At 37.2% G+C, this 18,471-nt stretch overlaps 2 protein-coding genes across 2 annotated transcripts in view; both read right to left on the bottom strand.

Moving 5' to 3' along the window:
* Positions 1-1,178: 1,178 nt before the first annotated feature.
* On the bottom strand, positions 1,179-8,351 carry NRAS (NRAS proto-oncogene, GTPase). Its single transcript, XM_077119801.1, has 7 exons — positions 8,225-8,351; positions 7,612-7,739; positions 5,444-5,622; positions 2,948-3,107; positions 2,561-2,684; positions 1,827-1,868; positions 1,179-1,725 (listed from the first exon to the last, which is right to left on the bottom strand). Exons 2-5 carry the CDS (start codon positions 7,720-7,722, stop codon positions 2,565-2,567), a joined length of 570 nt encoding a protein of 189 aa, XP_076975916.1. The 5' UTR covers positions 7,723-7,739; positions 8,225-8,351; the 3' UTR covers positions 1,179-1,725; positions 1,827-1,868; positions 2,561-2,564.
* A 133-nt stretch (positions 8,352-8,484) lies between these two features.
* Positions 8,485-18,471, bottom strand: part of CSDE1 (cold shock domain containing E1) — a 37,379-nt gene continuing 27,392 nt past the window's right edge. The window contains exons 17-21 of the mRNA XM_077119800.1: positions 14,576-14,695; positions 12,219-12,397; positions 11,204-11,367; positions 10,137-10,269; positions 8,485-9,752 (exon numbers count right to left, since the gene is read on the bottom strand). Coding sequence (XP_076975915.1) covers positions 9,705-9,752; positions 10,137-10,269; positions 11,204-11,367; positions 12,219-12,397; positions 14,576-14,695 — 644 coding nt within the window. The 3' untranslated portion in view covers positions 8,485-9,704. The remainder of the gene's footprint in view (positions 9,753-10,136; positions 10,270-11,203; positions 11,368-12,218; positions 12,398-14,575; positions 14,696-18,471) is intronic.

The raw sequence follows: 18,471 nt of genomic DNA, 5'->3' as shown, positions 1-18,471 counted from the left end.
CAAGGCTATTTTATATTTTCTATTCCTTTCTCAAACAGCAATTTCAATTCAAAGACTACTTATCTTGAACAAACTCAGCTTTGGTTATTAGTATGCATAGACTAGTCAAAATCCTGTTTTAAATCCTTCAGAGAGCATTACGTATAAAGAAAAAATTTGTAGTTTTGATTTAAGGCATCATTCTCAAAAAAATATTTAATGAGAAAAAACTGTTGGCGTAATTTAGAGTTTCTACATGGCTTAAAAAAGATCTAAATATTCATAAAGAATTCTACACTGACCCTCCTTAGTACACTGAATTATAGTGAAGGATTTGTGCTAACTGATCTCTTTCCTTGCAGGGCCTACAGCATGTATCTGTCAAAGCTACAAGCTGAAATGACTGGTGCAATACACTAATGCGGAAGAATTTCTCTCTCTGTGATGCTAACTAGCTTGTTCAAGTTTTGAAACTGTGACCCTGGTTCATTAGCACCACACTTTACCCAAATGAAATAATTAATCAAGTACCCAGTGATGCGGGGCGAGGGGCACAGGATGGGACGAGAAAGGGACTGAGGGCGATAGTTATACACATCATCAAAAAGTATCATGATATGCAGCGAAAATGAAATTTGCCTATTAATATACTGCATTCGAGGCTTGAAAAGACTTGATTACAGCTAATAAACAAAACTGCACCCAACTTTTATACAACAGCTGAACACCTGCAAATGTAGAGCTCTCTGGTATGACTCAAATTTGAATACAAGTGGAAGTTCATTGAACATAAGTTTATCAATACGCTAGAAGAAACAAGTAACGTAATTGTATAGGTAGCCTACAAAAAAAACGTGGAGATTAGATGAAAATTAACTGAAATTATTCATAATTTTTTCCAGTTTCAACTTTCTCTTTGGAGAGTCCAAAAATAGGCCTCTGGAAGACCAACTTAATGCATGTAAGAAATGGCATCTGCTACCATATAGATGTTATCTTTCCCTCAAAGGACAGACTGATCATATATATATACATCATATATGTATCTAAGACATTCATTTTCATAAAGGTTTTTGAGACATCGACTCCACTGAAGAATCGTAAAGGAAATCTATTGTAAAGGAAGTCTTCTAGGAAAAAGGCACTATGTTGTGAAAGTTGGATTTAATTACAAGAAAGTTGAGAAGACTACGATAAAATCAAAAGTCAGTATTCACTTTGTATTTAAGAATACAGAGCAGATGCCAGTTTAGAGAATGTAGCTGATAACATTACAAATAAACCAAACAGCACATTAACTATATTCTCTGCAAAACAGTAATTTATGACATTTCTCCAAAAACCAACACAGTTCCAAGTTCAAAAGGAAAAAGGAAAAAAAAGTCCCCAGCAGTTGCTACTTTAGAGCTCAAGACTGTTTTCAGCAAAATTTCATGTCTATAGTTTGGTTCTCTGTTTCAGAGCATGAACTGCTTTTCAGATGAAAAACCTGGGGTGGCAGAGGGTGGGGGTGGGATGGAAGAAAGACGGACACCCAGGGCAGAAAAATACTGGGGAGTAATAAGAGGTGCATTTCTCTGGTCAGACAACCGAATGAGGAGGTAGTTATTCTGAGAACTTCTCAAATAAGGAATATTGTACTGATCTACTGAGAGTTGGGGAAATAGCAGGAGCTTCTCTGTGAGACTGAAGATAGCAACAGGAATACTTCTCCTCCAGGGAAGTCAGGACCAGGTGTCAGTGCAGCTGAAATGAAGATAGAATTTATGTAAATAGCACATACAGAATATATGCAAAACAAGTTTAAGAAATCATCATGCGTGATAACATTTCCAAATTTACCTTACCTTGAAAGTGGCTCTTTTTTGATGACAGAACTTCCTTAGTATCTATAAGAAAACAACACACACCATATCATTATCTAATCCTGATGCAATGATCATTCAAATTCCTGGTAGGTGCCAAGAATACAGTATATCATGTGTTTGTGGAAACCCTGGGTCTGAAGCTACTTTTATCCAGGGTATGGACAGATGAGAAAAAAAAATACAGATAAAAACTAACTAAATAAATGAGGGGATAAAGGGTAAAAAATTTGGTATATTGAAATACTAATGGTCAATGAGAAGAAGGGGCAAGGGTTATGGAATGTATGAGTTTTTTCTTTGTATTTCTTTTTCTGGAGTGATGCAAATATTCTAAAAATATCACGGTGATGAATATACAACTATATGAAGATATTGTGAGCCATTGATTGTATACCATATATGGACTGTAAGTGTGAAGATTTCGCAATAAAAATATAAAAAACAGAATATGGAATATGCACATTTCATAAATAATCTCTAATTTCTAATGTTATTGAAAATGTAGAGATATTTATAGAATAATTAACATATTTAAGAAATAGTTCAGACCTCTGTACTCTCAAAAAGTGTGTCTTGAGGAAAATATTTTATAATTGTAGGTGAACAGAAACTCTCAGTTAAAAGAGCAACATACAGAAAAAAGTTAACATTCCTCCAAACTACCTGATGTCAAATAAGAAGATTCATAACTATGTCAAGACCACAGTGCTCACCTCGTTACATCACCACACATGGCAACCCCATACAACCTTGAGTCCCATCATCACTGCTGTTGAGTTTTTTCATTCGGTATTGACGTATTTCTCTTACCAGTGTGTAAAAGGCATCTTCAACACCCTATAAAGGAAAGAAACAAAGAGAACTACCATCCAAAGACTGCATTCAGGTCTTAAGACCTAAACAGTGGCTGGTGGTAGAGATGATGAAGAAAGGACTAACGCTTATAAATAATTTAATCAGTGCTCTCCATTTTAGAAATATACGCTAATGTGGGAATGAAAAATGCTGCCCAGAATATTAATATATTCATTTTGGGTTTAAATGATTTAAAGAAAGAACAACAAAAAAACCTCGTCCAGATGCTGAAAATACTACTATACCTGTCTGGTCTTGGCTGAGGTTTCAATGAATGGAATCCCATAACTCTTGGCCAGTTCATGGGCTTGTTTTGTGTCAACTGTCCTTGTTGGCAGATCACACTTGTTTCCTACTAGCACCATAGGTACATCATCTGAATCTTTAACTCGCTTAATCTGCTCCCTAAAAAGGAATTTTATCACAACATAAGAATTTATCACAACATAAGAATAGTTAGTTTCCAGGAGGAAATGAACAGTAGGTTTAAAAAAAAAAAACTTGGCAAATTTTATCTAGCCCTATTACCTTCTAATACTGAGTTTCACTTTTTTCCTACTACTTATAGCAGACCAAGTTAAAGGGACTGACTTAGCCTTGATGCAGCAGCCATAGGGAAGAGAAAAGCCAGTCCACCAGTTCACTAGTGGAAGGAGGTAGTTATTTTATGCAGATATATGCCCTTGTTAGGCGCCTCAAAAAAAGATGATAATCCTAACCCAAGTCTGGCTGATGATTATTTATTAAAAAACAAAAACAAAAACAAAAAACAGCTCCGGAGTTAACTGGAAACTCAAAAAATCACTGTAGATTAAAATCTGGAAATAAAAAAACTAAAACTGACTCTAAATTTAAATTTTTGGATGTTCTCTTACTTCTCTAGATGGGTGGTATCCAACTGTTTTCCCCAAACAAAATTATAGTTGGAAGTTGAAGACCCAAAATAGAAAACACCAGAACTACTCTAATTAAAAGGGGGACGAATAATCTGGAAATCCCAACTGATCGTCACTCCTGCTTCATGAAATTTAAGACATACCCACAGAGCAGAATGAAAACTACTGCTCTAGATTCTCCAGTCCAGTACTGCCTGGTAGAATTTTTTGTGATGGAAATGCTCTGTATCTGTGCTGTCCAATATGCTAGCCATGAGCCCCATTAGCAATGAGCATTTGAAAACTGACTTTTAATTTTATTTTTTCTTAATTTAAACAGCCCTATATAGTTGTGGCTATTGCAGTGAATAGAACAACTCTAAAACTCTACCCCTGGATTACACACAAAGTCACGTACCTGAACCTTGTAACCTTGGCCATCAATAGCAACCTATGTAAGGGATATGGTATGAACGCCTAATGAACCTGGCCGTCATCACTGTTAGCACACTACTATTGTTTACAATAAATGACCCTCTTGAGGAGCCATGAGAAAATTTCTTTCTGATCTCAGTATATTTCTGCATTTTCTGAACATCAGATTTATGTTCAACTGGCTATTTCCCTTTTCACAAAAGCTGCCAAATTTGTAGTCCAGTTCTAGGTCACTGGGACTGCATGACACACAGGCAGAGAATAAGCTCGTTTCTGACTACATTTTATTTTCTTACTTTAGTTTCTCTTTATCTCACTTCTTACTTATTTTTAATTAATTGATTTTCTATACCATATGCATTTCTACAGATGCTTTAAAAAATCTTTGGTCAGACATAGGGTATAAATAGACAGGAAACAAAATAAATGCCTTGTAAGGAAGAAGAAAAACGACTTCTAATTACTCGACAAATACTTATTGAGTGGGGTCCCACATGTGCAACATTTTATTAAGAAACAGAAAAGAAAAGTGGGGCAGGTTTAGGAGGGGATAAAAAACCACATTTAATTCAGTTCTGAGCCAGTTTGTTTCTTTGAGCAGACATCTTCATATGGATGCTGAATAAGCCAGAAATCAAGGATGCAAAGCAGAGCAATCATGTAGCATTTGCTATTTGATGAGTACTGTTGAGTAATTTACATATTCATGAACTCATTTAATATTCACAACTCTATGAGGTATGTGCTAATATCTCCATATTAGGTAAGGAAACCAAGGCCCAGAGATTCAGGAATTTGCCTAAAAGTCATACAGTCAGTAAATGAAGGAGCCAAGTTTCAACTCAGGCAGAGCCCATGCACTTAATCACTATATTATTCTGCCTAAAGAGCACTGAACTAAGAACAGGGAGCCCCAGGTTCTGGCTCTGGCTCTGTTACTAATAATCATGGCTCTGAAAATAAAAACACTTTCTGAACATTAGTTTCTGAATCTGTAAAATAAGAATGCTGTACTACAACTTTTTATGGTTCAAGCTAGCTTATTTAATACTTCTCTGCTCTATGGAGAGAGCCCATATTTATGTTTCCTTGGCCTGCTTTCATCTTTATCTCCTCATTTTGTTTCTTCCTGTCACTTTTCTATTTACTGAAGAATGTTTTTCAGAAGCGTCTTCCTCTCAGAAATTCCTTCATAATCTCACAATACCTTTAGTTCTGAATCCTTCCCACTAGCAAGCGTCATTCATGTATTACTACATATTCTAGTAATGGTATATTATATAAAATAAATTCCAGTAATAACCTCAGATTCTCAATGTCAAATAACTTTTTCCATAGTTAAAAGTTTGTATCTTTCTCAATGTGGTTCCCCACAAAGCTTCAGAACACATTAAGGACCATCCTTCCAGGAAAAATAATGCTCCTAAGTACCTGTAGAGGTTGATATCTGCAAATGACTTGCTATTATTGATGGCAAACACACAAAGGAAGCCTTCGCCTGTCCTCATGTATTGGTCTCTCATGGCGCTGTACTCCTCTTGTCCAGCTGTGTCCAGTATATCCAACAGGCAGGTTTCACCGTCTATTACCACCTGTTTTCGGTAGGAATCCTGAGGGTTTGGAAGGCAGGTGATGCGGAGAGAGGAATTCAATTTTTATTAAAACCACAGGGAATGCAATATTATTGCCAAAGTTAAATAGATTTCCAACTATTCAAGTCCATTTCTATCTGGTTTGCATCTCAAACTGCTAATATATAATCGCAAACAGAAAGCACTTGTCGCCATGGGAAAAAAGCCCCAAATCCTATATGCCTGCAGAAAGGAAAATGTGGTCACTCTGTTCCTGGAAAAGATGAAAATACATGGTAATTTACAAAAGAGCTCTAATGGAGTTAGGAAATTAGACATTAAATTCATATAGTAAGGTTTAAATCCGAAGTATTCTTATTTGAGCTGTTTATTCTACTTTTAAAATGTTAAACATACCTCCAATTATAAACCAAGCCTGGACATAGTGTCATTTGTGTTTACAACTAAATACACAAATTTTGGATACAAGATCAAAAAGTTTTTCCTCATCATGACAGACTGTACATTTGGGAAATAATCAAGTTTTTAAAAGTTCCTAACAGGTACAGTTATAATTAATTCCTTAGGAAGACAGACATGCACAGATCATATAAAAAATAATTCCAACTTGGCTTTGTTCAATCTAGGGATTCAGTTTAAAGAAAATAATATCATCATTCTTAGTAAAGATCTGCTCTGAAACAGAAAACACCTTTTTCCTGACCCATGGATCAACTCCTCTGTCACTCACTTCACGGTCAATCTCTAAATTTACTCTTTCAAATTAACATAGAATTCACTTTAATATAACTTTCGTGAAGTAGGAGAGATGGTTAATTTTATGTGTTTTGAGGAAATGAGCAAAATTACAACTTAAATACAGATTCAGGCAAAATGGATTTAGAGAAGTCAGAAAAGTGGTTATTTACAGGTGGTATGGGGAAGGTTATTAACTGGAAAGATATATGAGAGAATGATCTGGATGGTGATTACACGGATGTATAAGGATGTAAAAAAATCAATGAACTGCAGACTGAGTGTAAATTACAATAAGAAATTTGTATTTCTTACAGTGTAGTTTACACACAGTCTTCTAAAAAGCGTCTAAGCATTGATAATGAAGCTGTCAAGGCTGAAATAAAGATTTCTGTCAAGGATTATAATCAATTTTTAATAGTGACTATGTTAGAGTTGGTGTGCACTGATTAAACACTCAGTAGGCGGGTTGTAGGAAGGCCAAGTTGTTGAAGCTGTGGATTAAAACAATTTCTAAATGGTTCAGTGGTAGAATGCTCACCTTCCACACGGGAGACCTGGGTTCAATTTCCAGATCAGGTACTGCCACCCCCCCCCCCCAAAAAAACCCTAAACATTTCCAGAATTCGTAATTTCTAAATCGAATACAATTTAAAAATCTTATTTAAAGGGCCTTAGAACAAGTACTATTTTTGAGGTGCTTTACCACTCACAAGTAATTCAAGCATATAATCTTACTTGATTTTCACAACACCCTTATGTGGTAAGCAGGACATGTTTATGGCAATTTAATAAATGAAAAAGACTAGGACTTATTCTATATCACATAAGTAAGCAGCAAACAGGACTTGAATCCTAGGCATAGTGACTCAAAATCTTATGTACTTTTTACATCAACCTATGGTCTCGCCTGCTTCAACTAGAGAAGAAATTTTAAACTGAGGACTATCCAGGTCTCTGAATCCTTTATTTTCATCACACTATTATCTATGGCCTGTTTCTATTTGATAGAGATGTCATATGTGAAACTGAATGAGGTCAACTACTGAGTTTGCAACAATTTTTAGAGCTGTTAAAAACTATGAACTTTTGAGAACACTTCAACAGTTTGTAAAAACTCTTCTCTATAAACATGGAAAATTGTACTTATATTACTGAATGCAGTATTCAAGAAAATCTTTTACTTTCTTTCGTACATATTTATTCCTTTAGCTGGTAAAGGGAAAGACTGAAAGTGAGAGCTAGGGTCAACATACCACCACGGGGCCTCACCTCTATGGTGGGATCATACTCATCTACAAAGTGGTTCTGGATTAGCTGGATTGTCAGGGCGCTTTTCCCAACACCACCTGCTCCAACCACCACCAGTTTGTACTCAGTCATTTCACACCCGCAAGAATCTGTGAGAAAGCAGCAATTACGGTTAATTGAAGAGGAACATCTACAGTACTTCAAAGTCTCCTATAATCAATAGTTACTAGAACTGGGATTGAAATTTATAGGTCGGCTTCACACACGTGACTCTTCATTTGGTTCTCAAAGTGATTCAGGAACGCAGAAACACTTGCAGGTTAATCAGGGCTTCAGAGTTCTGGATTCTACTCTTCTGGCTTCCCCCACCCTCATCTATTTTTTCAGCAGTCCTTGGGCCCCGCCCTCAGCCTAAGGTAAAGGAGCAACCCCCCACTCCCACCCCTCCCGCAAGACTTTCCAGTTCTGGGGGAAGGCCTACAGGCCGCCCTCCCGCCTGTCTCCAAAGATCGCCTACAACGAAGGACCCCCGCCCAGGGCCTTTGTCTCCAGCTCGCAGATTCCGCTCCGCTCCTGGCATCAAAGAGGCGGCCGTGCGCTTAAAAGCCGAAGGCTACACACGCTGGAGCCTTACCTCAAGCTCCGCTGCCTCCGCTTCGCACAGATTCAGGACTACAACCGGGAAAAATGCTGGAGACCCCGGAACCGCCATGAACAGCCCCCACCAGGGAGCGGCACTTCCGGCCCCGCCCGCTACGTAATCAGCCTGTGCCCCGGGCGCCCGAGGCCCCGCCCTGGCCACGTGGGCCGCCGACCTAGGAGTCACGCGGAACGCCCCACCCATACCCGCCCCTCCCACACGGGATACTTCAATAATGAAAGCGCTGGGTGCTATTGTCTCAAAAATCAGTAAAACTTTATTCGCTTCCATTCTTTCGCCATTAACAGAAAATTGGAGAAAGCAAAATGTTTTGTTACAAAGATAAACGGCCTCTACCCAGAGATCAAACGACAACGGGGAAGATGAAGTGCCCTCCCCCACACCCCCTGAGCTGACCATTCTCATCTTAGACAAAGCCTTCTGTCCACTGGCCAGGGACCCTGAATGAGGCCAATTCAAGATGAGGGCCAAGAAATCAGACCAATCCATTCCCGTGATATAAAGTCAAACAAGCTACACCAAGGCTCAAGTGCCTGTGTTTTACAGGACACAGGAACCAGGGGGCTACTCATAAAGAAAACAAGATTCATTTCAGGCACAACTTTTTTTTTTATTTTTTTTTTAAATCAGTAAAAGAAACTGGGTCCTAGAAGCTGCAGTGATCTAAGCAGCAAGTTTGTGCATTCGTCCTTTTTTGTTTGTTTAAATACGTTTAAATTATCACACTGCCGGCACACCTCATTTGCATGAAATTCTGCACCAAACATACTAATTGTAGTAAAGTTATCCCCCATCCCACGAAGGAAAAAAAACCTACTCTGTAAGAGAATTTTCACTGAAATCTAACCAAACTTCGTTAAGTGGACTGTGACAAGATTATAAATGATATGAAAAATAACATTTTAACATTTGGCCATTAACTTAAGGAAATGGTTTGCCTATACATTGTTTAATTTTTGTAATTTTAATAGGTAATGTATTCTACCCTCATACCGTCTTCAGAAGTAAAGCATAATGAAAAAGAAAAGAATGCAACTGAGTGCTATGGCAAAACATCTTGCCTGAAGTAATGAGGGTAGAGTATATACTAAATACCCAGTGCAGAATTTCATAGGGCCAACAAGATAACAGTCTATTTTTCACTTACACAGGCGAAGTGGATTTTGCAATTACCAGTTGCGTTAATGCACCAAATAAAGCTCCTAAAATTGATACTATAAGACGCCACCTTAAGTTTTCCAGGCTGCAACTGTGCATAATTTTAAAATGGTTTTCTTAAATTTATTTATTTCTTTAAACATAACACGAGGAAGGTGTTAAAACTGGTGTAATAGCTCAATAGAATAAGTATTCCAGATTTTGGGAGGGATGAAGATGGAGATATTCAGAACCCTTCACCAGAATCCCCCCCAACTTGATCATAGTGGATTAATGATGTGCTTTGTGGATGTGGTTAGTCAATGACACCAGCTTGACGGATCTTTCTTTCTGCACCAAATCCCTGTAAAGAAAAAAATTGAAGATTTAAAATAACCTGGGTGCATGACAATCAGTACATTCACAATGCCAAAAAGAACTACAAAAGCTATTTCTAATCATCTTAACCACAAATTCTCTCCTTTCAGAAGAGGTAAATCTACAGTAACTCTTCTTGCCCCATTAACTAAACTATATTCAGAGTATCAGGAAAAGCCAGAAATGTGCTTCTTACTTTGAACAACCATCATGTTAGGAGCTGAATGAACAGGTTAAGACGTAACAAGCTATAAGCAATACTGAAATCTCCTTGCTTCATTTAACCTCTCTGATCTATGTGTATATAGGACCTCAAGCAGTCTATTAGTCTCATCAGTTGGCCTCTCCTAAACTTGGGCTAGCTTCATACCATTGAGTTATCTGGTCCCCTAGGCTGACGAAGAACCATTAGGCGTGGAGCACTGGCATCATCCAGGGTGATGCTCTTCAAGCGATTGACCAACCGATCAGGTCTTGGAGCTGCAACAGCCTTCGGGCCTTCGCTGTAATAAAGCCAAGAGGTCAGAAGAAGCAATATTTGATGGTACGCAAGTCCTTGCAGAAGAGTGCTTTCTTTACCTAACTATCCAAATGACTCACTTTTAATGAGGAGGACTCTCATCTCATCTAGCCAGTAGCAATACAGGACAGACAAGTTTGTTTTTATTTCTCCCCCAACTTTAGGTTTATTGTTGGGTAGAAGGAGCTGGAAGAATGACTTAGGTGAGAGTCGTCCTTAGCCTTGTCTGAAACTAGAGTGACCAGTTTTGCAAACACATAAAACAAGGTAGTAGATGTGAAAAACCCTAGGAAAGTCAAATATGAAGAGATGTTTTGAGTTCCTGTCATGGCGTAATGTTTCTGAGATTTAAAAAAAAGAGTATGGGGGTGAGGAGTGCATCGGTGTTCAGTGGTAGAATTCTCCTCTGCCATGACGGAGACCCGAGTTCAATTTCCAGCCTAAACACGCAAACAATACAAAACAAAAAACCCAAAACCAACAAATAGTGCTGTGATAATGGGATATCCACATGGAAAAGAATCAAATGTGACCCCGGCTGCACAGCATACAAAAAGAAAAAATGATGAGAGTTAGGACTGCTAAACGATAAAATTAGAATTTTAAGTAACAGGGAACTGGCTTAAGGAAGAAAAGGAACTAAGTAGAATTCTTTAAGGACAGGGACTACACAATCTTTTTGTATCTAGCACATAGCCAACAATCAAATTAGTATTTTATCAGGACAAATTGATGAAACTAAAGGTTAGATAATGAAGGCTAGAGGTTAAAAACAAAGTATCAAGAAATAACAAAAAAGTATCAGAAAAAAACCAGCAGCGAGAGTTAAAAAGAAAAAAGGTGATGAAGAGAACAATCCCCAGGTTTAAAAGAACTAGTACTAGATGTTTACTGATTCAACAATAAAAAAAACTCACCAGACTCGCCAAACATTACAGGCGCTGCACTTGCCAGTGCGCTGATTAAGAATCACTGAGAACTCCACCTCATCTCCTGCCTGTAGCTCAATGCCATCCTGAACTTCTTTCACATGGAAAAAGAGCTTCTTGCTATCTCCTACTTCATAGTTAATGAAGCCAAACTGAAATAAAAAGAAAGTAACTAAAAGGAACACATACCACAGGGGGAAAAAACCATCATTGTGAATAAAACAATACCTGACTAGAAGATTTTTTAAGCATGGTGTTAATACTGATGTTCCAGTATTTTAGCAACATATGGTCTGTAAAATTTGTAAGCTAAGAATTTTATCTTTGAAATCACTGCCACTCAATAAAATCATAAAGCTTTACAGAAACAGTAAAAATGGCCTTGTTCCTTTATATATTATTACAAATCAAGTTTCTGAATTAGCAAAACCATAAGACATGTTATTTGAATATATGTACCATTTTGATCACTCCCACAATTATTAAGCTGGGTTCTGGTATTATAAGACAGTCATAAAAAATAATGCTATAATCATTGTACTGATGCTGAAAAATGCTCTCTATGAGGAGTCACAGGCAAATTTCCCTCAGGCACTGGTACCAGAAAGTTTTGTTTCGTATTATTTATAAATACAGAATTCTAATTAAGGTTTCTTTCTTCACGTGGTCTGTGAAAGAAGCTCTGAGCTAAAGTTATAAAAACTCTGCAGTCTTCCTATTCTGGAACCTCACTACAAAACTATTTTTTCCCATTATATAATGTTAGATATTACAACTCTTATTCTCTCTTTGCCAATATTATTTTTGTTCTTCATGTGGTTTTCTCCATATTTTTATAAGCTATTTCAAATCATTGATAAAGGGGTAAAGTAGAAATAAAAAGCAAATGAATGTTGATGATTCCCCATTGGTTGAAAAGATATCAGGGTTTTGTAAATATTTGGAAAAAGAAACCTTTAACTCACAGATGGATCAAATTCAGATCAGAGATACTGACACTTACCTGATCTTTCACACACTCCACTGTGGCCCTACGCAGGGGTGTGATGTTATAGGCCATAGTCTGTGCATTTTGGCCCAGGACACACAACTGGAACTTGACACTCTCCCCTTTCTGTAGGCAATCCCCTTTGTTGGCCATCCCAACTATGCCAAATGGATAGACCTCACCTTTCATATCCCCTGTAAGGAGAAACAGGTAAATATTCTAACAGCAAGTCATTCACAACAGTCCACTGCTGACAGTCCTACTATGCTTACAAACGCAGTTGCTAAAAATGTATTATGTTCCCTGAAAAAAAATGTTTAACCCTGGGAACTACTTTTAAGAAATGAAATCCTGAATGCTAAGTAGAACGCCGTGAGACCAAATAAGTTAATAGCTCTTCAGTAAGTAACTAGTTTATGAGCAGCTTTACACTGCACTTTAACTTCTAATGATACGACTATCACTCACAACTCCATTACCCAAGAACTGGGGCTTTTAAGCATTATAGGCTGCTAATATTATCCAAGTTCACAGTGTGAATCAACCAGCCTCATATATAACTGGATAATAAACAACTAGCCTGGCAAAGGCAATGATAGTGTAGATTAAAATTTCTTTATTTTGACTGTGCCTACCTCAAACTAATTGGCTCCCTTCCCCTAGATCAGGGGTCAGCAATTTTTTTCTTTTTCTCTGTCACAACTACTCAACTCTGCTGTTGTAGTGAGAAAGCAATCAGACAGTAGTAAATGAAGGATTATGGCTATGTTCCAAGAAAACTATTTACCAAAAAAAAACACAAAACAAAACAACCCCCCCCCCCCCCCAAAAAAAACACCAAAAGACAAAGCCACCATATTTGCCAAGCCCTGTCCTAGAGGTAAAAAGGTGGCTGGAAGTCAGTGCAGACTAAAGCTAAAAATTAGGCCAAAGAGTTTTAGCTTCTTATCAATTCAGCATCCAGGTGAACCCAATGAATCAAAGGTGGGGAAGAAGGGGAAAAAAACATCAGGCTGAAATGGGGCATTTCAAAAATGAAAGTGCTTTTAACTATCCCCCAGATGATTATAGGGTAAGAGTTTTTTTTAAACACAAGTGAACCAAGTTGGCAGAAAAGGGATTTTGTGACAGATGATCTGGCCTAATTGTGCAATTATAATTACCATTTAAGTACTATACAGATTCACATATAATCTTTATAGAACATTCTGAGACTGAAGACATGATTCCCTTTTTAAAAAATAGGAGAGATTTAAGTTATTTGTTCAGTTATACACCTAGGAGGTGAAAAAGCTGGTGTTCAGACCTAGGTCTCCCCAACTCCAAAGCCAATGCTCTTATATGGAGATAGAGACATGTTCCTAAGTAAAAGACCTGCTCTTGCCAATAAGCGGAAAAATGTGGTTGGTCCAATCCTGGAAAACTCCAGGCTTAGAAATTGCTGACAACTTTGCTTTTTCAAAAAATCCTTATTCTGAACTGTAACCTATAGCCAATACTGAAGACTAAGAGGCTTGGAGGGGTAGGGGTGCAAAAAAAGTATACAGCATCATGGAAGAAGAAGAGGAAGGGCAGTTTTCTATTACTTCATTAGTTAAGTTAGTAGACTGCACTTCCCTGACCATTTTAAGGATGTAGTGTCATCAAGCACTGTCTTAAAGATGATATGCTTTAAAATTCATTTATATTTGGAGGTGGGTAAAAATGGTTGTGAAGTGGTAACTCCTAAGAATCCCATGAGATAAAGGAACAAGTTTATCAAGGTTCATTTCCTTCTCCCAAACGACTTGCTCTTCCCCATTTTATTGTGACCCTATGGCACCTAGATGACATAAACGTTTATTTTCTTTGTGAGCCAAGCCATGATTGTAAGATGAAATTTAGGGCCCTCTCATCTACCTCACTGCTATCCAAATCATCTAGTGTTCCTTCAAATCATTTTTATTGCAAAGTTTTCTATGCGAGGAGATCACTCAAAATTGCTCTTACACACAATTGGGGGGGGGGGGGGGGAGGAGTGGCACCTGACCTGAGGGTGATGGGGACAAATAAAGAAGAAAACTGAAAAATATAGGGAACTATAGCCTGGGGACACAGAGGATCCCCATGAAACTCTAGCTATTAAGAAACATACAGTAAATTTTCAAAGGAAGCAGGACTACTTGTAGAACTGAATGGTATTAAGAAAAACTGTCATTACTAATGTAAATAACTAGTGAATAACAGAGGAAAGTTATAAAAAGTTGCTTGTTTTCCTTAATTCAACATTTAGGAAAATTAAACAGTTGCAATGAACATCATATTTTCAAACCTTGAAAATATTCATCTGAAGGTATGGAAAATTTGAGACAATCTGATAGGAATGGTCTTACCCTCCTCCACGATCTCAATCATTCCTTGGTATTCAGTTTGTGTTGGATCAACACTCCTCAGGGGGCGAATGACTTTACCAGAGTAGATGGTGGGATCAGCTTCCTCAGTAATGCCATTCACTGGAAAACAAAAGCATGTATACTTCTTATCCAAAATTTTAAACTCTAATCCTGCCATGATCAAGATGGTGGTGATGAAATGTTATATCATTCCATGCCCTCAAAGAAGCTTTGGACAATCGGCAAAACTGGCAGAAACATCTTTCTCAAAGTTCTAGAAAACAGTTAAAGGATTGCAGTAACAGGACAAATGCCAAATCAAGAAAAAGGCCACTTAGAAGTGGTAGAATTCATGGTACCCTAGATGTCCTCTTCTCAACCTCTAACCAGCTCAGCTAATCACCAATCACACCCCCAGTGCGGATCTCTGGTCCTGGATCCAAAGGGAGAAGAGTAACTCTTATGTACATACTGAGAGTATGAATGTCTGGCCCAATCTGTGCGGAGATGGCCTTAGAGACTCTTGATACCAGAATTTGCCCTGTATGTAGAAGACAAGAAAGAGCTCTCCTACTGAATGCTGTGGAAAGCAGTGAAGTGGCTGCTTGGGACAACAGGCAGGCAGCTACAGGATTTATAATGCAGTGCTTGGGACCATGAAGAAACTTTCCTAGGGAAGAGGTGACATAGAGGACATTTGTGACAGTGTAAATGACGGAATTCCTAGGGCTACATGCACTGCCCCAGACATGAGCAGAGAAGATCAGGGTAGCCCATATGCACTGGCCTCGGCTATTCTCTAGACTCATATGAATAAGCTGTGAAGAGAGAAATGACACCCCAAGTTAATATGCAAAGACTGGGCAGTGATGGTGTTTTCTTTTGTTTCCTGTTTGCTCCTGATAGAAAACTTCTGTCATTATAACAGTTGAAAACAAGCTTACGGAATGGAATAGACGCCTCAGAGTCCAAATTCCAGTGATAAAAAATTAAATACCAAAAGGTCTGGGTTTCAACAAAAAGATTTTAAAATTACACAGAAATAAGAAGAGATGGCCCAGGTAAAGGAGAATATTAAAGCATTAGAAACTATCAATGAGAGGCTCCAACCTGTGACATACCAAAAACGAACAAAACTGTCCTGAACGTGCTCAAGGAACGAAAGTAAAACATGGACAAAGATCTAAAGAAAACCAGGAAAACAACAGAAGAATAAAAAGAGAGTATCAGCAGAAAGATGGAAATTATGAAAAGAAATGAAAGAGAAAAAGACCACGGTAAGAGAGATTACAAATTCCCTGGAGGGGTTCAACAGCAGATTGATGCTAGCAGAAGAAACAATCATCAGTGTGAGAAGAAAGAGGAAAGAACTAAGAAAATGAAGAAATTAGAAACCTGTGGGGTACCATTAAGTCTACCAACTGTAGGAGTCTCAGAAGGAGAAAGAGAGACAAGGGCAGAGAAAACATTCAAAGAAATAATGGCAGAATTTTCCCCATATTTAATGAAAGACATGAATATTCATATCCAAGATGCTCAATAAACTCCAAATAGGAAAAACCCAAACAGGCTCACACCAGGCTATTATAATCAAGCTGTCAAACACCAAGACTACAAGACACAAGCAACATGTCACATATAAGGGATCTTCAATAAGATTAAGTGCCAATTTCTCATTGGAAATCATGGAGGCAAGAAAATGGGATGATAAATTTAAAGTGCTGAAAGCAAAAAAGAGCCAATAAAGAATTCTATATCCAACAAAACTGTCTTTCAAAAATGAGGGAGAGAGAAATTCACAGAAAAACAAAAGCTGTGAGAGGTGGTCACCACTAGACTGACCCTACAAAAGATACTTGAGAGAATTTTCTGCACGTTGGAAGGGAAGGAAAAAAGATAGAAGTTATATGAAGAAATATAATGACATGAGAAAATACAAATGCCAACACTATTGTATTTTTGGTTTGTAACTCCACTTTTCACTACCTATAGGATCCAAAAGGCAGATGTATAAAATGCAATGAGAAATCATGGGTTTGGACTCAATATATAAACATGTAATATGTGATAAGAACTAACATAAAGATAGGAAGGATATTTTAGTTTGTATATACCACTATATAGTTAAGTTGGTACCTGAGCAAATTAGTGTACAAATTTAGGGTGTTTAATTTAAGCCAAGGTAAATACAAAGGAAGTATCAGAGAATATGCAAGCTCATAGAGATAAAAATTAGAGTGCAGTTTACTAAGGGTAGTGGGCAGGGGGAATGGGGTGTTAATGCATAATGAGTATAGGGTTTCTGTCTGGGGACATGGGAAAATTTTAGTAACAGAAGACAGTAGGGTTCTGCAACAGTATAAGTATGGGTAATCCCACTGAATGGTATGCTTAGGGAGTGGCTGAGATGTAAAAGTTTATGTTATGTACCTGTTTCTACAATTAACAAAAGGTATGAGCAACTGAACAGAAAATAACAATTAAAAGTAATACAGGATCCTGGAAGGGATCTAATAATGGAGGAGAAAAGGCCCCAAAACATTTTTGAGACATAGAAAAAAACTGGGATATAGACTGTAAAGCTTTATATAAATGTCAAAATTCTTGAACTTGATAAATGCATTTAAGGTGAAAACATACATATATAAGTGAATATCTGTGTTCTTAGGAAATGTATATGGAGGTATTAAGTGTTCAAGGAATGTAACGTATACAACTACACTCAAAAGTATTCAGGAAATTGTACTGATACAGGTGAAGAGATGGGCTGACAGATTGACAGACAGATATAATCATATGGCAAATGCAGCAAAATGTTAAAATTGGTAGGTATTTGGAAGGAAAAGGATATGTTGAAATTCTGACTGTACTCTGTATTAATTTTATAACTGTCCTACAAGTTTGAAAGTATTTCAAAACAAAGTTAAAAAAATTAAAAAATTCAATCCCAAAGGGAAGTGAGCAAAAATCTATCTAGAAGCATATTATATTGTAAAGATCAGATTTATACACATGAAATAGAATTTAAAACTAAAACTAAACTAAGCTATATATATATGTAAAAGTATACATATTAACAGAGGGCTGACTGAGATGACTATTATTCTTGAAATAGGGCAGGGAACTTGAAGCTAAGTTCTTTCAGAATTCCTAAAATAGTCACTTGACCTTGAATACATGTGAACTATAATATAAATATACAATTTCACCAAATAAAGAAATTTAAGGAATTAACAAGTATTTTTTCTTAAAACATGTCTTGCGCTTACCTTCTCCTGATAACCAAACATTACCTTCTAAGTGAGACCTTCATGGTCTCTAAAATGGCAATCTCTAATACTTATCTCCCTTGTCTATTTTATCTCAGCAATATGCATTACTATTATGGTACATACAATAGTTAACTCGTTTGCCTATATTTTCTACTAAAACTAAGCTTGGTGAAAGCAGAAATCTGTCGACTTTGTTCACTGCTTATCCTAAGTATCTAGAGCACTGCATGCATTTTTATATTTATTAAATCGAAATGAATGGTTTCAACTGTCATTTCTCCATGTTTCACCCTGAAGTGTTATTTGGGATATTTAGATGAAAGTCAAAAGTTAGAGGCCCTTTAAAAGTTGGAGATCCTAAGCAGCAATGATTTCCCTAATTTCCCATTATTTTTCATATCTAGACTTATTTCTGGCTTCAAAAAAATCTTCTAGAGCAAGTAGTCCCTCTCTTTCCCAACCCCATGGAGATTTATATCTTGGGGTTATTTTTACTTTTATATTTTTTTAAGACACTGAATTGAAAATACAAGCAAAAGACCTAAAAATGTTTAGAACTGTGGTTCTCAAACATAAGAGCAGATCAGAATCACATGAAAGACTCATTAAAACGGACTGTTCAGC

This window comes from Tamandua tetradactyla, chromosome 11, assembly GCF_023851605.1.
Source record: "Tamandua tetradactyla isolate mTamTet1 chromosome 11, mTamTet1.pri, whole genome shotgun sequence".
Taxonomy (NCBI): Eukaryota; Metazoa; Chordata; class Mammalia; order Pilosa; family Myrmecophagidae; genus Tamandua; species Tamandua tetradactyla.
The sequence above is the reverse complement of the archived record's forward strand: the minus strand, read 5'-3'. Positions and strand labels throughout refer to the sequence as shown.

Bases quoted from the DNA above. Each gene is read 5' to 3' on its own strand.
- NRAS (XM_077119801.1), bottom strand. From the start codon at position 7,722: ATGACTGAGTACAAACTGGTGGTGGTTGGAGCAGGTGGTGTTGGGAAA. The intron at 5,623-7,611 runs GTGAGGCCCCGT...CCAAACCCTCAG, and splicing joins AGTATGATCCCACCATAGAG to GATTCCTACCGAAAACAGGT. The intron at 2,685-2,947 runs GTATAGTAGTAT...TTTCCTTTATAG, and splicing joins CCTCAGCCAAGACCAGACAG to GGTGTTGAAGATGCCTTTTA.